This window comes from Pipra filicauda, unplaced genomic scaffold, assembly GCF_003945595.2.
Source record: "Pipra filicauda isolate LSUMZ 115617 unplaced genomic scaffold, ASM394559v2 scaffold348_size1222971_pilon, whole genome shotgun sequence".
NCBI classification, from domain to species: Eukaryota; Metazoa; Chordata; class Aves; order Passeriformes; family Pipridae; genus Pipra; species Pipra filicauda.
This window is the reverse complement of record NW_024104474.1, coordinates 126,879-141,663: the sequence shown is the minus strand read 5'-3', so window position 1 is coordinate 141,663 and position 14,785 is coordinate 126,879. Positions and strand designations below refer to the sequence as shown.

The following is a 14,785-nucleotide window of genomic DNA, read 5'->3' as shown; positions in this document are numbered from 1 at the left end:
AAACCAAAAACAAACAAACAAAAAGAGCTATTTGGAAGGTGCTGAGCTCGTCCTGCAAGGGGAGAATCGACTCCCCGAAAGCCGGAGGGCATTTTTCTTTTGTCTGCTCGGTGGTTTCCCCTCGGTGCTCAGGGAAGGCTGGTGTAAAATCACCAGAAAATCCTGCCTGGCTCAAAATTCAGAGTATTTGGCCCCTGAGGGCTGCCTGCTTCTGCTCTGTGGGAAGCCAGGCCCCTGGTTTTCTCCTGCAGAGAGCTAAAACACAGACAGCAAGTGGATTTTGGTCCCCAGTCCCATCCGGGTGCCAAAATGTTCACCTGCAGAAGGAGGTGGCAAGGCCTGACGCTGCCCGGGTGGCTCTGCAGGCAGAGCTTGCCCATATGGCTACCGTGGGCAACGAGAGGCTTTTAACCAGATTTAAATCTTTGTTAAAAACCTACACCCCCCCCCAAAGCTGCACCTCCCTCCCGTGTCTCCTCACGCCCTGTCATTTTCCCTTTCCAGCAGAGACTTTTACAAGCTCTGGCCACCTCTGTCCGTCCATTCTGCCCTGCCATGACCCCCTCCTTAAAACCTGACTTGGCCTCCTGCCCCCACTGCAGAGCAGCACAGTGACCAGAACCACAAACTCAGCTGTTCTTTTTTTTTTTTTTTGTAGATTCAGTAACCAACCCCTGGCTTGGATCACCTCCAACCCTGCACCCGGGAGTACCCTCTGCCTGGGGACAGCACACAGCCGGGCCGGGGGCTTTGCTGCAGAAGGTGACACAACCCAGCCTTTGAGGGGAGTGGTCCAGGACAACCCTCCCAGCGCTTCCAGCAGCCTTCAAAAAAAAAAAAAATCGGCGCTTTTTTTTTTGGCGTTCCCCCCCCCCCCTTTTTATAAACGAAGAGCTTAAAGCTCAGCACCACTCAGCAGCTGCTCAGCCCCCCCCGCGCCGCATCCTTCCTTCCCCCACCCCAAAGGCTGCCTGTCCTTGCTCTGCACCCTAGAACACCAGCCAGGGCGGGTGGGTCTCCTCTTACCCGTCACCCCCTCAACCCCCGACATTTTCTGCTGGTCCAACCCCCCCTCAAGTTTCCAACACCCCTTCCCACCGCCGACCGCGGGGGAGGGATGCGGGGATGCAGGGATCCGAGGATGCAGGGATACGGGCGGGTATCGGGGCGCAGCTGCGAGACCCCTCCCCGCTGACCTTGCCGAGCCAGAGTGCACCCATACCTCCCCCCCCCCAAAGCATCCCCTGCCCCCGAAATGCATGTGGGGGGTTGGCATCGACACCCCCCGCCCCAAAATGCACACACTGGAGACCAAAAGCGCACTGGGCTCCTCTCGAACGCGCTTCAACAGGGTCCTGCCCTGTTGGTCCCCCCGGCACACAAAGGCTCGGTGGTCCTGGAGGGTGGAGCGGGGGGAATCACCCCGGTTTTGCATGTTTCCAGCCCAAAGGAGTCCGGATCAGACCCTCAGGAGCGGGTGGGAGAGCGGAGCTCCGGGATCTGGGCTCGGCTGGCGGGAGCCGCTTTGTTACCACCACTATTGTCTGTTCGTTGGGGAAGGAGGAAAAAAAATAAAGGGGGGGGGAAATAACAATTAAACCCAGAAGAATCGCTTTGGTTCTGTCTCCCCCTCGGTTCCTTTGTCTGCTCCTCCATCCCTCCCCGCCTCGGCGGGGCTTCTACCGCTTCTTCTTCTGCTTGAGGGACTTCCTGCGCTTGAGGATCATCTCGTAGAGCTTGTCCATGCCCTCCGTGAGCCCCTCGCCGATGATGGCGCAGGCGGGCTGGATGTGGTACGTGGTGGAAGGGGTCAGCTCGTGGAGGGCGAGCTGCTTCTCGATCTCGGCCACCGGCAGCGACTTGGGCAGGTCCTGCTTGTTGGCGATGACGAGCAGCGGGGTGCCCTGGTTCTCCGCGAACTTGGTCACCTTGTGCAGCTCCGTTTTGGCTTCCTCCAACCGGTCCACGTCCACCGAGTCCACCACGTAGATGATGCCATCGGTGCAGCGGCTGTAGGACTTCCAGAGCGGGCGCAGCTTCTCCTGCCCGCCCACGTCCCAGAAGTGGCAGCTGATGCCCTTGGCCGTCCCGTTGCTCAACCGGATCTTCTCGGTGTTGAAGCCGATGGTGGGCACGGTGTTGACGAACTCGTTGAACTTCAGCCGGTAGAGCACCGTGGTTTTCCCCGCCGAGTCCAGGCCCAGCATGACGATGTGCAGGGACTGGAAGGCGGAGATGTTGGACGAGATGTTCCCCATGGCCACGGCTCACGCCCCGCTCACAGCCCCGCGCCCATCCCCGCGCCGCCGGCCCGCGGCGGGGGCACGGCTCGGGCACGGGGACCGGGATCAGGGAGCGGGGATCGGGATCGGGGAACACGCAGCTCGGCTCCACGCGGCAGCACGGCGCGGGCACTGGAGACCCCCGCCCCGCCCGGCAGGAGGAGGAGGAGAAGGAGGAGGAGAAAAAGGAGGAGAAAGAGGAGGAGAAGAAAGAGGAGGAGGAGGAGGAGGGCCTGCGCCGCCGCCTTCCTCCCGCTCCGCCTCCCGTCCTGCCCGTATCGCTCCTGCCTGCACCGCCCCTGCCTGCACTTCACCTGCACTGCTCCTCCTGCCTGCACTGCTCCGCCTGCACTTCTGCTCCTCGGGGGCCCCTGGCAGCGAGATCCCCCTGTGCCGAGCGCTTGGTTATCCTTATGCCCGGCATCATCACTGGCCACAGAAAGCGGTGAAAAACCCTAAAAACAGTAGCCAAGCCACGGTGTTATTCAGGGGGTGGCTGCCCCACCCCTGGAAGTGTCCAAGGCCAGGCTGGACGGGGCTTGGAGCGACCTGGGCTAGTGGAAGGTGTCCCTGCCCATGGCAGGGGGTGGAACAAAATGAGCTTTAAGGATCCTTCCAACCCAAACCAGTGTGGGATTCTGGGATTCTAGGATTATTCATTGCATGTGAGACACGAGGAGGGACCTTCTGCTGCACCAGGCTGAGGGAAGTGGGGGGGATTGAGAGGCTGTTCAGGCACAGCTCTGCAGGGAGCGCTGGCACCAGCGGGGATTTGAGCGGGATGCAGGAGAGCGATGGATGTTCTCTTCCTGGGAAGTGCAGTGCTGGGAAATGCAGCACCCATGTCCCCCGCAGCTGTGACAAACTCCCAGAGCACCCCTGTGCTGGATCCAGGGCAGGGCTGGTGTTAATCCATCACTGCTGTTAATGGCTTTTGTGTCTCATATTTTGTAAGTGTTGTGAATGCCCTCAACACACCTTAAAGCCCCTGAGCTCTCCGTGTTTGGGCAGCCCCACAGGGCCCACCACACTGTGCCATGCAGTTGCTGTCCCAGCTACTCATAGAAGGGACCTTAAAGACCTACTTCCAGTCCCACGCCCTGCCCTGGGCACAGACACCTTCCACTAGACCAGGCTGCTCCAAACCCCATCCAACCTGGCCTGGAACACTTCCAGGGATGGAGCAGCCAGAGCTTCTCTGTGCCAGTGCTGCTGCATTTATTTCTGACCTTGCTCCTGGGCCAAAAAGCAGCAGCTTTTGGGTGGTTCCTACAACGTTACTCATCCCCTCTTCCCCAGCATTTGTAAAATAAATATCAACTGTATCTGAGAGCTTAACCAGAAAGGCTCAGAGAAAGAAGTGCACTGCAGAAGACAGATACTGCTTTTTTTAATTTAAGGTGCTTTCCCCCCCTACAGCATGCGGTGAGGATTTGTCGGGCTGGAGTGGGATCATTTCTCTTATCCATATTTCATCCCAAGAATGTGTGTTGTGGCCTTGCATGGAGATAAGGCTACACATGCCATCATTAAAAATACAGGCAGCTCCTGTGACAGTCTCTGGAGGTGACACTGGGCACAGTTTTGGTGGAAATCACCATGTGGTGACAGCGGGAAAAGTGCAAGGAGCTCCATCCCCAGCCATGTGCAGGTGGGAGAAATGCTCCTTGGCACGTGTGAGCAGCACCACCCTCCCAAAATCAAGACACAGGTGCTGGATGGGCTGGAAAATGACAATATTTTGTGCAGCGGGGTTGTCCTTGGCCGACTGATCTTTGAGCTGGTGTGAGCTCAGGTCTTACTTTGCCACCACACCAAAGCAATAAGGTTCCGAGAGCAAGTGGAGGAAGCCGCGAGTGATCACCCGACTCCAGGAGCTGGAGCATTAAAGAGGAAAAAAAATGTCAGAAATAGAAGAATAATGTCATATCTGTGAGCCCTGCCAGCAGCAGACACGGCACTGGCACCACTCTCATCTCTCCTGCCCGAATGCCTCCAGCAAAAGCTTTCTTAAAGGCTGCTGTGAGGATAATCCCAAAGCGAGGGCATCCCGGGCTGCTCCCAGAATTCGGGGCTAATCTGTGTGCAGTCGGGCTGCGGTTTAGGAATTTACCTTCGGGCTGCGAGCCCGCGCTCGGGTCCAGGAGTGCAGGAGTTGCTGTTTCAGCCCTCGGTGTTGTGTCAGGTAGCACGACCCAGGGAATTCCCCCTCTCCCTCCTCCTTCATCCCTGCTGCTGGAGACAGCTTTGAGCCTCGAGAAAAGAGAAACAGGCCACCAAAAACTTCCCTCCTTTGCACCCCTCCGGTTATAAAAAAAGGCAAGATTAGATAGGCAGGCCGATCAAACCTGCGGATGTGCTCAAAAGCGGCCTTATATGAGACAATCCCAAGGGGATGGAGATAAACAGGAGCGTCTCAGCGGTGAATTATGCTGCAGCTAATGCCAGCTACCCATAAATAAGCTGTTAAAACCTCCGCGGAATATTAAGTGTAGAAATAACAGTGTTAATGGCAGCTGAGAGGAGTCTGCCAAGTCCATTCGGTGGCAAATTTAGGGAGAGGAAAACCATCTTTTCCATACTCTCCCCCCTTCCTTGCTTTTTCTCCCCTACCTCCCCCCCTCCCCAGCCTATCAAGGTTAAGCAGCCAAGGTTAAAGCCAGCATTAGCATCTAAATGTGTGTCTGAGGATGTGACAAAGGGACCGCTCGCTGCTCCCCAACATTTCGCTCCGGCAGCGCGAAGACTGTTGCTGCCATAGTAACTGTTTTCAGACATGGCAATTATTTCTTCCCAGTTCTCCCCCATCCCATCTCCCTTCCCCCAGCTCATCTTGCGCTTCAAAACATCTTTTTTAATTCTTTTTTTTTTTTTTTTTTTTTTTTTTTTTTTTTTTTTTTTTTTTTTTTTTTTTTTTTTTTTTTTTTTTTTTTTTTCGGAACACAAAGAGCCCCGGAGTCCTCACACATCCAGAGCCAACGGAGCGATCCTTCCCGCGCTTCCACAGCCCCTCACGGATTATCCCGAAGAGTGACTTTTAATCTGCCTCCAATTAGCCCTTCCTCACCCAGGCAAAGCGAAACCCTGGAGCAGCAGCTTGTGCCAGAGGTTTTTGCCGAATTTGATGACCTCGAGAGGGGGAAAATCGGTTTGCAGAGACCATCCCAACTCCTGGAGCATTCGAGATCCTGTCTCCCTCCCCTGCTCGTTCCTTCATAGCGGCGTCACTTGCCTTAGTCCGCTGCCTTTTGTTTCTGCGTTACGAGCAGAAACACCAACCCAAGCGAAGTGAACAGGCCGGGGCTGTAATTAGGGCTGCCCCCGTTCTTGGGGATCGCTGGGATAATTAATGGCATTTCCTCTGGGATGCGGGAACAGCCCGAAGGCTGCGCTGAGCGCCAGAACTGCGGCAGCCGCTTCTGGAATAGCCACTGGTGGGACAAGGCACGGGACTGGTGTCTCCAGTTGGCTCGGAGGGTTTCATGGATGAGTTCCTCGGAGAGGCAGCACTGGCGGTGTAGGAAAGTCTCATCCCGGTTTGTGGAGCCCTTGGCGGAGGCTTTGGGGGTCAGTGCACCTTGTCGTGGTCAGCATCCTTGTGCCCCTCTCCTTCCCCCCTTCATCTGCTCTTCTCCCTTCCGAAGATTTTGCATCCCACTCACCGGATAACGAGGCCAGGCACTGCAGGATCGTTAAGGGCTGAATAGCCTGTGAGTCACAGGGGAGCCTTTTGGATGTCAACTCTTGAGGGAAAACAGCATCGCGGATTTAATGGGACTCGTTCCTCCCGGGAAAGCCGGGGCTGCAGGAGGGTGACAGCCCTGGAAAGGGTTAATGGGGGAGAGCAGAGGGGCACAGGGGAATGAAGAGGGACGGACAGACCGTTACTGAACATTTCACACAAGATTACCCCTGTAAGTGCTCAATTCACACTCCTGCCAGCAGTTTCTCCAGTGGATTCTGGAGAAAAGCCTCACTTGGGTGTTTTCCTGTGCTTTGTCTCACCAGCCAGCGTCCAACCCCGTGTCCCTTGGAGCAGGTTCCTCCATCCCTGCCCGCTCTTTCCCGGAGCACGCAGGCTCCTGGGACAAGCACCAAGGTCTGGAGCCTCAGAGGTGTCTCCAAGAGCTCCTGGGTGGATGGAGGACAGAGGGATGTGCAGAGGGAGGGATGGAGGGGTGTGTGGAGGGGAGGCTGGAGAAAGGGATGGAGGGGTGGATAAAAGCAACAATATAGTGGAGAAATGACTAAATCCACAGAGCTCCTAATGCAGGGGTGAGAAATAATCCGTTCATCTGCAGCACAGCAGCTCAGCTCCATATCATGACCTCAGATGCCTCCTCAGGCCAAGCAAAGTCCTCCAAGGACCAGCTTAAAGCCGACTTTACAGCCTCATCCCCAGGAAACACTGAAACAGCCACAGAGGAAAAACAAACTTCCTCCAAAGGTCTGGAAACAGCCTTTCCAAGGCAGCCCAAAATCCATGTGGCCCAGCAGCCAGGAGTGGAAGCAGCTGGAGGAGCATGGGGCCAGGGCAGGTGCGAATTAGAATTTTTGGCGAGTTTTTTTTTTTCCCTCCATGAATTCATGCAAACCTACAAGGAAGCTTTACAGGCTTTTCTCCTTCTCAGCATCCTGGGACAGAATGCCACAGCTTACCCATTTTTGCTGGATAAAGAGGAATCTCCTCGGTGTGAAACTGCCTGGAAATGTCCTCTGCAAACTCCCACGGACCAAGGACGGCCTTGCACGTTAAAGCAAGGCGAGCACAAAGGGTTTCTGGTGGGTTAGGCTGGGATTTTTACCAAAAATCACTCTTTTAGTGCTATGCTTGCACTGCAGGCCTAACTCTGCCCGTCCCTTTTTCCCTGCCAAGCCGCGAAATTCGACAGGAGGAACAAACCTGACTGGAGCAGGCAGGGACAAAAGCAGCAAACTCCTCGCCTTTGTTCCCGGGATTTGCTGAGATGCCAGACGTCATTTTGGCCCGGCCCCGAGTGCTGCGTCCCATCGGGAGGGGACACGGGGCTGCCTCGCGTTCCAGATCCAGCCAAACAGCGTCTACACTCCTCCCTTAACATCCACGCTCAGGTTCGGCGTCCTAACTGACTGCTTGGATGCCTGGAATAAAATCCTACGTGCGCAGAGTGAGGAAAGCAGGATCTCCTCCTTTGATCATTTTAGGGCTTGAGGTTTCAGCAGCTTTTGGGGTTTCTGTGCTGCATCTGGGACTCCATGTGCCCAGATTGCTGCTGCCCTCCGAAGGTGCCAAGGAATCACAGAATCACTAATTTTGAAAAGACCTGTAAGGTCATCGAGTTAACCACAACAGGTTGCCCAGAGGAGCTGTGGCTGCCCCATTCCTGGAAGTGTCCAAGGACAGGGTTTGGAGCAGCCTGGGCTGGTGGAAGGTGTCCCTGCCCATGGCAGGGGGTGGAACGAGATGAACTTTAAGTTCCCTCCCAACCCAGACCATTCTGGGATTTGGGAAGAGATACTCCGTCCCCTGTCTCTGCTTCCCTGAAGACACATTTAGGTGTGGCTGAGACCCTGCCTGAGGGCAAGGGAGGAGCAACCCTTTCCTCTCACCGGGATGAGCCGCATCCCAGACATCCAATGCCCTTTGTCTGGAGGGAAATAACCCCTTGTCCCTCCCTGGTTTCCAACTGGGTAAATAACTGCTCCGAAGAGCTGCTGTTGTTGCTCCCAATTATCCTGGGACTCGAGGAGAAGGCACTGAAACCCTGGTGGTTTCATTCCCCCAGGACAATTGCATTGAGTTTGGATACAAAGCACAGCTCTCCGAGAGAAAATTGGGCTGAGGGGGAACGGACATACACCTGACTGAAGACCATCTCATTCCACCCCCTCACCTTCCCCTAGACCAGCTTGCTCCAAGCCCCATCCAGCCCTCATTCCCATCTTGGATGATGTATGATCTCAGCCCCTTCCTACCCAAAATTCCTGCCCCGGGGCAGTTTTTCTTGGGGAAGGAGTCAGGGATGCAGATTTCCCTCTCTAATTTTTCTGTGTCACTCTGCCCCACGGTAAAAATAAAAAAGGGGGGGGAAAAAAAAAGGAAGGAAAAATGGATTAGCCTTGCTGCCGGTGATAAGCAGGAGGCTCAGAAAATCCCTCCATTTCCCAACACCCATTCCCAGGGCAGTAAATCTTGGAGCCTTCCGAGCAGCAAGCAAGGCAAGGAGAGTGAAAGCACAGGCTGCTGGAGATTTAGGGCTCATGAATCACCCAGGGCTCTCCAGCAGCAAGGCAGCATCTCAAATTGCCTCCTCAGGTGATTTGCACCACAAATTTCTGCTTGGCCCCCCAAAATGTCAGAGCATTCGCTGCCTGTCCTTTTTGATTTCTTGGTTGTTTTTTGTTTTCTGGGGTTTTTTTCCCTCTGTGAAAGGAGCCACTCCATGGCCAGAGGGGGAAAATCCAGCTCTGCACTGTTTAGCAGAGTTTTTTTTTACAGCTCCTTTGCTCAGCTGGAGCCTGATTTAGGGAAAAAAAGAATGCACCAGGATAATGTGGGAGGTCAGATCTCAGCTGTTAATCCACACCTGACTAATGGACCTCTCAAGGCAGCCTCAAATTCCTTCTGTAGCAGCAGCTTAAATAAACCAAAGCCGCAGGGCTGGAAGGATGAGGCTGGATGGGGACAGGGCTGGAGCCCCTCTGCTCTGGAGCCAGGCTGGGAGAGCTGGGGGGATTCACCTGGAGAGGAGAAGGCTCCAAGGAGACCTGAAAGCTCCTTCCAGGGCCTAAAGGGGCTCCAGGAGAGCTGGAGAGGGACTGGGGACAAGGGATGGAGGGACAGGACAAGGGGGAATGGCTTCCCAGTGCCAGAGGGCAGGGATAGATGGGATATTGGGAAGGAATTCTTCCCTGGGAGGGTGGGGAAGCCCTGGCACAGGTTGCCCAGAGAAGCTGTGGCTGCCCCTGGATCCCTGGAAGTGTCCAAGGCCAGGTTGGACAGAGCTTGGAGCAACCTGGGCTAGTGGGAGGTGTCCCTGCCCATGGCAGGGGGTGGAACGGGATGAGCTTTAAGGTCCTTCCCAACCTAAACCATTCTGGGATTCTGTTATTCCATGAAGATGCTCCCAAACCTCTGGGATCTGGGGAATTCCCCCTTTGCTTGGCATCATCCAGGCAGCCAGTGTGAGGACACTGATAGCCCACCGATGTGATTCCACACGGTGCTGAACATTCCCTGCCTGCCAATCCAAGAGGCAGCTGCAGCAAAGCAAGCTGCAGCAACTCAATCAAGTGGGGTCCAGGTCATGTAATTAAGTGTGGAAATAGGGCTGGAGCTGCGTGTTCACATCACCAGGCTGGGATTACAGCCCAAGCCAGGCTTATCATGCTCATCCCAGGGCAGGAAGGCAGGAGAGGGGGGACATGAACACGAGGAACAGATCAGCCTTGGGAAGGTCACCTCAGGGGGACATCACCTGGAAAGGAGATCTGGGGCTTTGTGGTCAAACCGTGGGGTGTCCATTGTGAGAGTCAGTAGCTGGGGGTGCCCTGTGGGTGTCCTGCTCCTGGAGCACATTCCTGCTCCAGCCAGTACCTGTGTTTGCTGGGCAGGGGAAGGAATCTGAGCTAAAACCTGCCCTCTTTCGGCCTTTTATATTTTTACTGAGCTCCTCGAGCTGGCTAGAAGAGTGGATGGAGAGCTGGGGCAGGAATTTCCTACTGGATATCCAGCACTTCATCGCCCTGGGTGACAGGCAAAGGACAGGTACAGGACCTGCTGTCAGGGGAGCAAAGAAGCATCTTCCCCTGCTTGAGCTTCACAGGTGGACCCTGTGGACACAGGAAGGCTCACACAAGGGGTCTTTGTGGCAGGGATTAATCCAGGCCACCTCCATCACCAACCCATCCTGCCCTGGGCTGTGCCAGGGGCAGGACACAGCCTGGCTGCCAAACCAGTGCGTGGCATTTGTCCCTGCTTGTCCCTTTCCCAGCCTATCTAAAAATCCATGGCTTTGTGTGGACCATCAGCCACAGGAGGGTCAGCAAGACAGGCAAAAGCTGTTTTCTGGGGCCACCTGGTGATGGCCCAGAGACAAGCCTTGCTTTTGGGTTTCGGGGACACAAAGGAGCCCCTCACACCCGGCAGCTCTGAGGGAAAGCACTGCCCCTTCCCACTCCTTCCCTTCCCATCACAGTTGGAGCCTAATGCAGGTTTACATCACTGCCTGGGACAGACTGTGTCTCCATGCTCTCCCCATTTAAGGCACAGTTTAGGTTTTGGATGTCTTTATTCGTATTTTCAGGCTGTAAAAACAAAAAGCAGAATAAAAGCAGAATAAGATTGATGTGAGTTGAGCCAGGGTGGGGTTTTTTGGCTGCTGAGGAAGGCAGCAGTTTTCTCACCCTGATTAGCCAGGGGGCCTCCCTGATAGCCACAACCAGGGTGGAAATCAAGAAGGATTTAACAGAATCACAGAGTGGTTTGGGTGGGAAGGGACCTTAAAGCTCTTCCAGTGTCACCTCCTGCCATGGGCAGGACACCTCCCACTAGCCCAGGTTGCTCCAAGCCCCATCCAGCCTGGCCTTGGACACTTCCAGGGATCCAGGGGCAGCCACAGCTTCTCTGGGCGACCTGGTTTTGAGCCCAATCCAGGCTGAGGCTTTTGCACGTTTTTGCTGCCCAGGGGAGGGAGGGACTGAGCCCTCTGGACCCAAGGAGGTCCCGGCAGTGTGGGAGCAGTGCTGCCCCGCTCCACCAGCCCAGCACGTGGGGTCTGTGTGCCCGTCCCTGCAGGACACTGTCACCGGGGCTGACTGTCCTCTGGGAGCAGAGATAACCCATCACAGGCTTTGGAGAAGGCGAGGGGGTGAAGTACCCAAATCATCATCCTCCTCGGAAGAGGAGAGGAGCAGGTAGGGGAAAACCCACCCTGCCCCTCAAGTGTCCGGAATGAGCGGGGTGGCGCAAAACCAAAAAACCACAAAAACAAAAAAAAACAAAAAAAAAAAAAAGATACAGGGTCCGTCTCAATGTACAGAGCCTGAGTTAGTTTTTTTTAAAAGTACCTCTGAGGCAAAAAAAAAAAAAAAAAAAAATCCCCACGCCGAGCCCATGCCACGTGCAACCACAGAATTCCCTGCGACTTCTGGAATGCCAGCGCGGTGGTAGCTTTACGCGGAGCGTTGTTCTTTGGCTCCTGTGTCGCTAGAGGGAAGCGTTGCACTGTTGGATGGAGCGGAGCTGGCGCTGTCCCCTCTGTCCCCAGCCGGGTGGTGGCATCCCCCGGTCCCCCCTCCACGCGGGGCACGTCCAGCTCCAGAGGTCCCGGCTGCCACGCGCTTTCCTGGCTCATCTTAGGAATTAGATCACGTTCAATACTTTATAAATTATCTCGGTGACGGGACAGGTAAATTATCGGCTGCTCCATCCCTGGAAGTGTCCAAGGCCAGGTTGGACAGGGCTTGGAGCAACCTGGGCTAGTGGAAGGTGTCCCTGCCCATGGCAGGGGGGTGGACTAGATGGTCTTTAAGGTCCCTTCCCACCTCAGCCAGCCTGGAATTGGGTGATTCCCGCTAGTTCAGCAGAGGGAACAACCCCCACGTCTCCCAGCCGGTGTCCCTGCTGCTCTTCCTACAGCTTTAAACCCATTCCCAGCATACATCCCTGACCCCAAATGGGTAAAAAAATAGCTCAGCTGGAGTCTGCTGCATCCCTGGACACCAAACTCAGCCTGGGAGACAGAACAGAAAAAAAAAAAAAAAACAAAGACAAAAATATCTGCTGTTAAACTATACCTTAAATAAACTCTGCTTCCGCTCTTATGTATTCAGGTCTGGTTTTCAGTTTTCCTGTGGATTGGGGATGCAGAAGGAGCAATTTAAATTGAGGAAATTAATTAATTAGTGTCAGGCACACACAGCCCGTTCACCAAATGGGAATGCTCCAGGGAACTGGGACTTGTCTCGGGCTTTTTTCATTTCTTTCTCTCTTTTCAAAGATGAATATTTCTTAGAGGTTTGTTATCACCCAGAAATCTGGGAGAATAAAGCAAGAAAACAGCTTTTCTGAAACGCAGCCAAGATCACCACTATTTCTTACTGTATTTCTTAGGGTATTTTATATTCTTCTGTTGAAAGAAAGGTTATTAGTTAATAATTTTTGCTTTCCTTATTAAAAAAAAAGTATATTTTTAATCTTATGATTATTAAAAAGCTGGTTGCAGAACGGAAAAGTAAGGACCATGAATGTGAATAAACCTCTGATTTTTAAGGAACTGAGCCAGGGTCTTAGGGGGTTTGGGGTTGCCAGTGTTGCTGGCCCTGCAGGAGGGTGTCCAGTAGCATTTTCAGGATGGTTTGGCCAGGAATTTGCATTAAAGATGAACATAAATGAGGCCACGGGGAATCTTTTTCTTAGACTGGAGCAAAATCACCATTCTCCTGTTAAATAAGGCCAAAATCCCAGCGGGAATCAGGAGTGCAACAAGATATGGGGCTGGGAGCCAGGTCTGGACCTCAGGAGCAACCTGGGCCAGTGGAAGCTGTCCCTGCTTATGGCAAAGGTCTTTTCCAACCCAACCTGTTCTGTGATTCCATGAGCTCACCCAGAGCCATTCCCACCAGCGAGAGGTTTATGAATCGTGGAGGAAAGGCTTGAGTGTCCTGGAGGGCAGGTGTTGGTGCCCTGAAGGGCAAGGTTTGGTGGCCTGGAGCAATGCTCCAGTGCCCAACAGGAGCCAACCCTCATTTTCCAGGCTCTCACCTCACCTGACAAATATACCAGGGCTCAGCACAGATAACTGGAAGTGACTTCCCTTTCCTAACGAAGCTTTCCGTGGGGAACAAGAGCTGTTTTCCACCTGCCCTGCACGTTCCACCTGGCAGTGAGAGAAATCCCTGCCTGTTTGGGCACCACAAGTGCTCCCAGAGCCAGGATATGGCCATGACCCCAATATATCTCTCCCAGAGATTATTCTGGATGTGTTTTCCCAACTGTGCTGCCACGGGCCACAGCATTTTTAGTCTCTCCTCTGTAAACACCTACCTGGGGACATCTGGTGCAGGAATAAACTCTTTCCTGGGAGGGTGGGGAGACCCTGGCACAGGTTGCCCAGAGAAGCTGTGGCTGCCCCATCCCTGGAAGTGTCCAAGGGTGGGTTGGACAGAGCTTGGAGCAACCTGGGCTGGTGGAAGGTGTCCCTGCCCACGGAACAAGATGGTCTTTAAGATCCCGTCCAACCCAAATTGTGACTCCATGATCTCCCAAGAATTCTTGTTCCTCCAATGATTTTCAGGTGCCCCAGCGCCCAGGGGACATTTCAACATCCACCACCTACTTCCATGAGGAGCTGCACCCTGGAGGAGTCAACTCCTCTTGTCTGAGCTCTGCCAGCTTCCCTGGAATCCTCCCTGAGAACATCCAGCCTTTCTGGAGGAGGCAGCATCTTCCCCTTGGGGAACAGACCCCAAATCCCAGCCCTTCAACAAGACACATCTCAATCGCCCCTAGAGGAGGAGCTGGGAGCCCAGGTTTGCTACTGTGAGGATGGGAGCTCCTGAGCCACTTCCAGCTGCCACAACAGGAAGGAAAGGCGACACTCTCCCAGAAAAGCTGGCTCCCTGGGAGCTGTCTCCCAAACTTCAGGGATTTGAATGCACAGGGGAATATACATGGAGTTTTACTCAAATAACCAACATGTGTGTGGTCTGGCATCTGCTGTTCTGGAAATGGGAGAGCTTCCCACTTGGATCACTGGAATATGGGATGTTTGGGCTATGAGATCAGGTCTGGAAAGATGACATCACTCCAAGTGCTGCTTGACACTCCCTGACACACTGCTTGCCAAGATGTTATCCCCGGGATAACATTCCCTGGGAGTCCTGCTGTGCTCCAAGCCCTCCCTGGGGGCAGCTGGCTCTGTCCCCAGCGCTGCTGCAACCCGGGATGTTCCCAGCACATCCCGAGGTGTCCTTGAAGCATCCTGGATGCGGGATCCACCAGCAGGGCTGTTCCAGCTGAGTGCTGAGGCCGGCGGGGAAAGTGCTGGTGCCTCAGCCCATCATAGCTTCTGCAGGAGTTTTCCTCCTGGAAAGGGACACCCCAGCCATGCAAACTGAAAGATGAAAGTCTGCTTTAGGAGGTGGGAGGGGTTTCTTTGTGTCAAAAGAGATAAATGTCCCAGACTGTGTAGCAGGGAGAGATGGAAGCGGCTTGACCTCCCTCATTAGCATCACTTTAGACCAGAGGAACGAAGCCCAAAAAAAAAGTAGCCTGGTGATTTGTTCTCCTTTAAAAATGTCCCTGTCATCACACTCCATTATTTATACCAGCAGCACTGTTGGCACTGAGCCCAGTCTGGGAAGAAAAATAATATGGAGACGTCCCCTGCACTCCCTGCTGCCTCCCTGCCTTCCCTCTGAAGGACACACGGCTCTGCCTCAGCCCGGGGGAGAAAAGCCCTGCCTGGGACACTCCCAGAGCTGTGGGATGTGACATCCAGGACCTCCTGGATGTGACATCC

At 54.3% G+C, this 14,785-nt stretch overlaps 1 protein-coding gene and 1 long non-coding RNA gene across 2 annotated transcripts; both read right to left on the bottom strand.

The window, feature by feature from the left end:
• Nucleotides 1–910: 910 nt before the first annotated feature.
• Nucleotides 911–2,413, bottom strand: ARL4C (ADP ribosylation factor like GTPase 4C). Its single transcript, XM_027734981.2, has 2 exons — nucleotides 1,688–2,413; nucleotides 911–1,553 (listed from the first exon to the last, which is right to left on the bottom strand). Exons 1-2 carry the CDS (start codon nucleotides 2,256–2,258, stop codon nucleotides 1,468–1,470), a joined length of 657 nt encoding a protein of 218 aa, XP_027590782.1. The 5' UTR covers nucleotides 2,259–2,413; the 3' UTR covers nucleotides 911–1,467.
• Nucleotides 2,414–3,656: 1,243 nt separating this feature from the next.
• Nucleotides 3,657–4,514, bottom strand: LOC120323812. The gene is made up of 2 exons (XR_005564679.1): nucleotides 4,396–4,514; nucleotides 3,657–4,159 (listed from the first exon to the last, which is right to left on the bottom strand). It is a non-coding gene; the product is annotated as an uncharacterized LOC120323812 (long non-coding RNA).
• Nucleotides 4,515–14,785: the final 10,271 nt, after the last annotated feature.

Excerpts from the sequence above, each read along its gene's own strand:
- ARL4C (XM_027734981.2), bottom strand. The coding sequence starts at position 2,258 with ATGGGGAACATCTCGTCCAACATCTCCGCCTTCCAGTCCCTGCACATC. Across the intron at positions 1,554-1,687 it reads GTCCCTCAAGCAGAAGAAGA|AACGAACAGACAATAGTGGT; the intron begins AGCGGTAGAAGC and ends TCCTCCTTCCCC.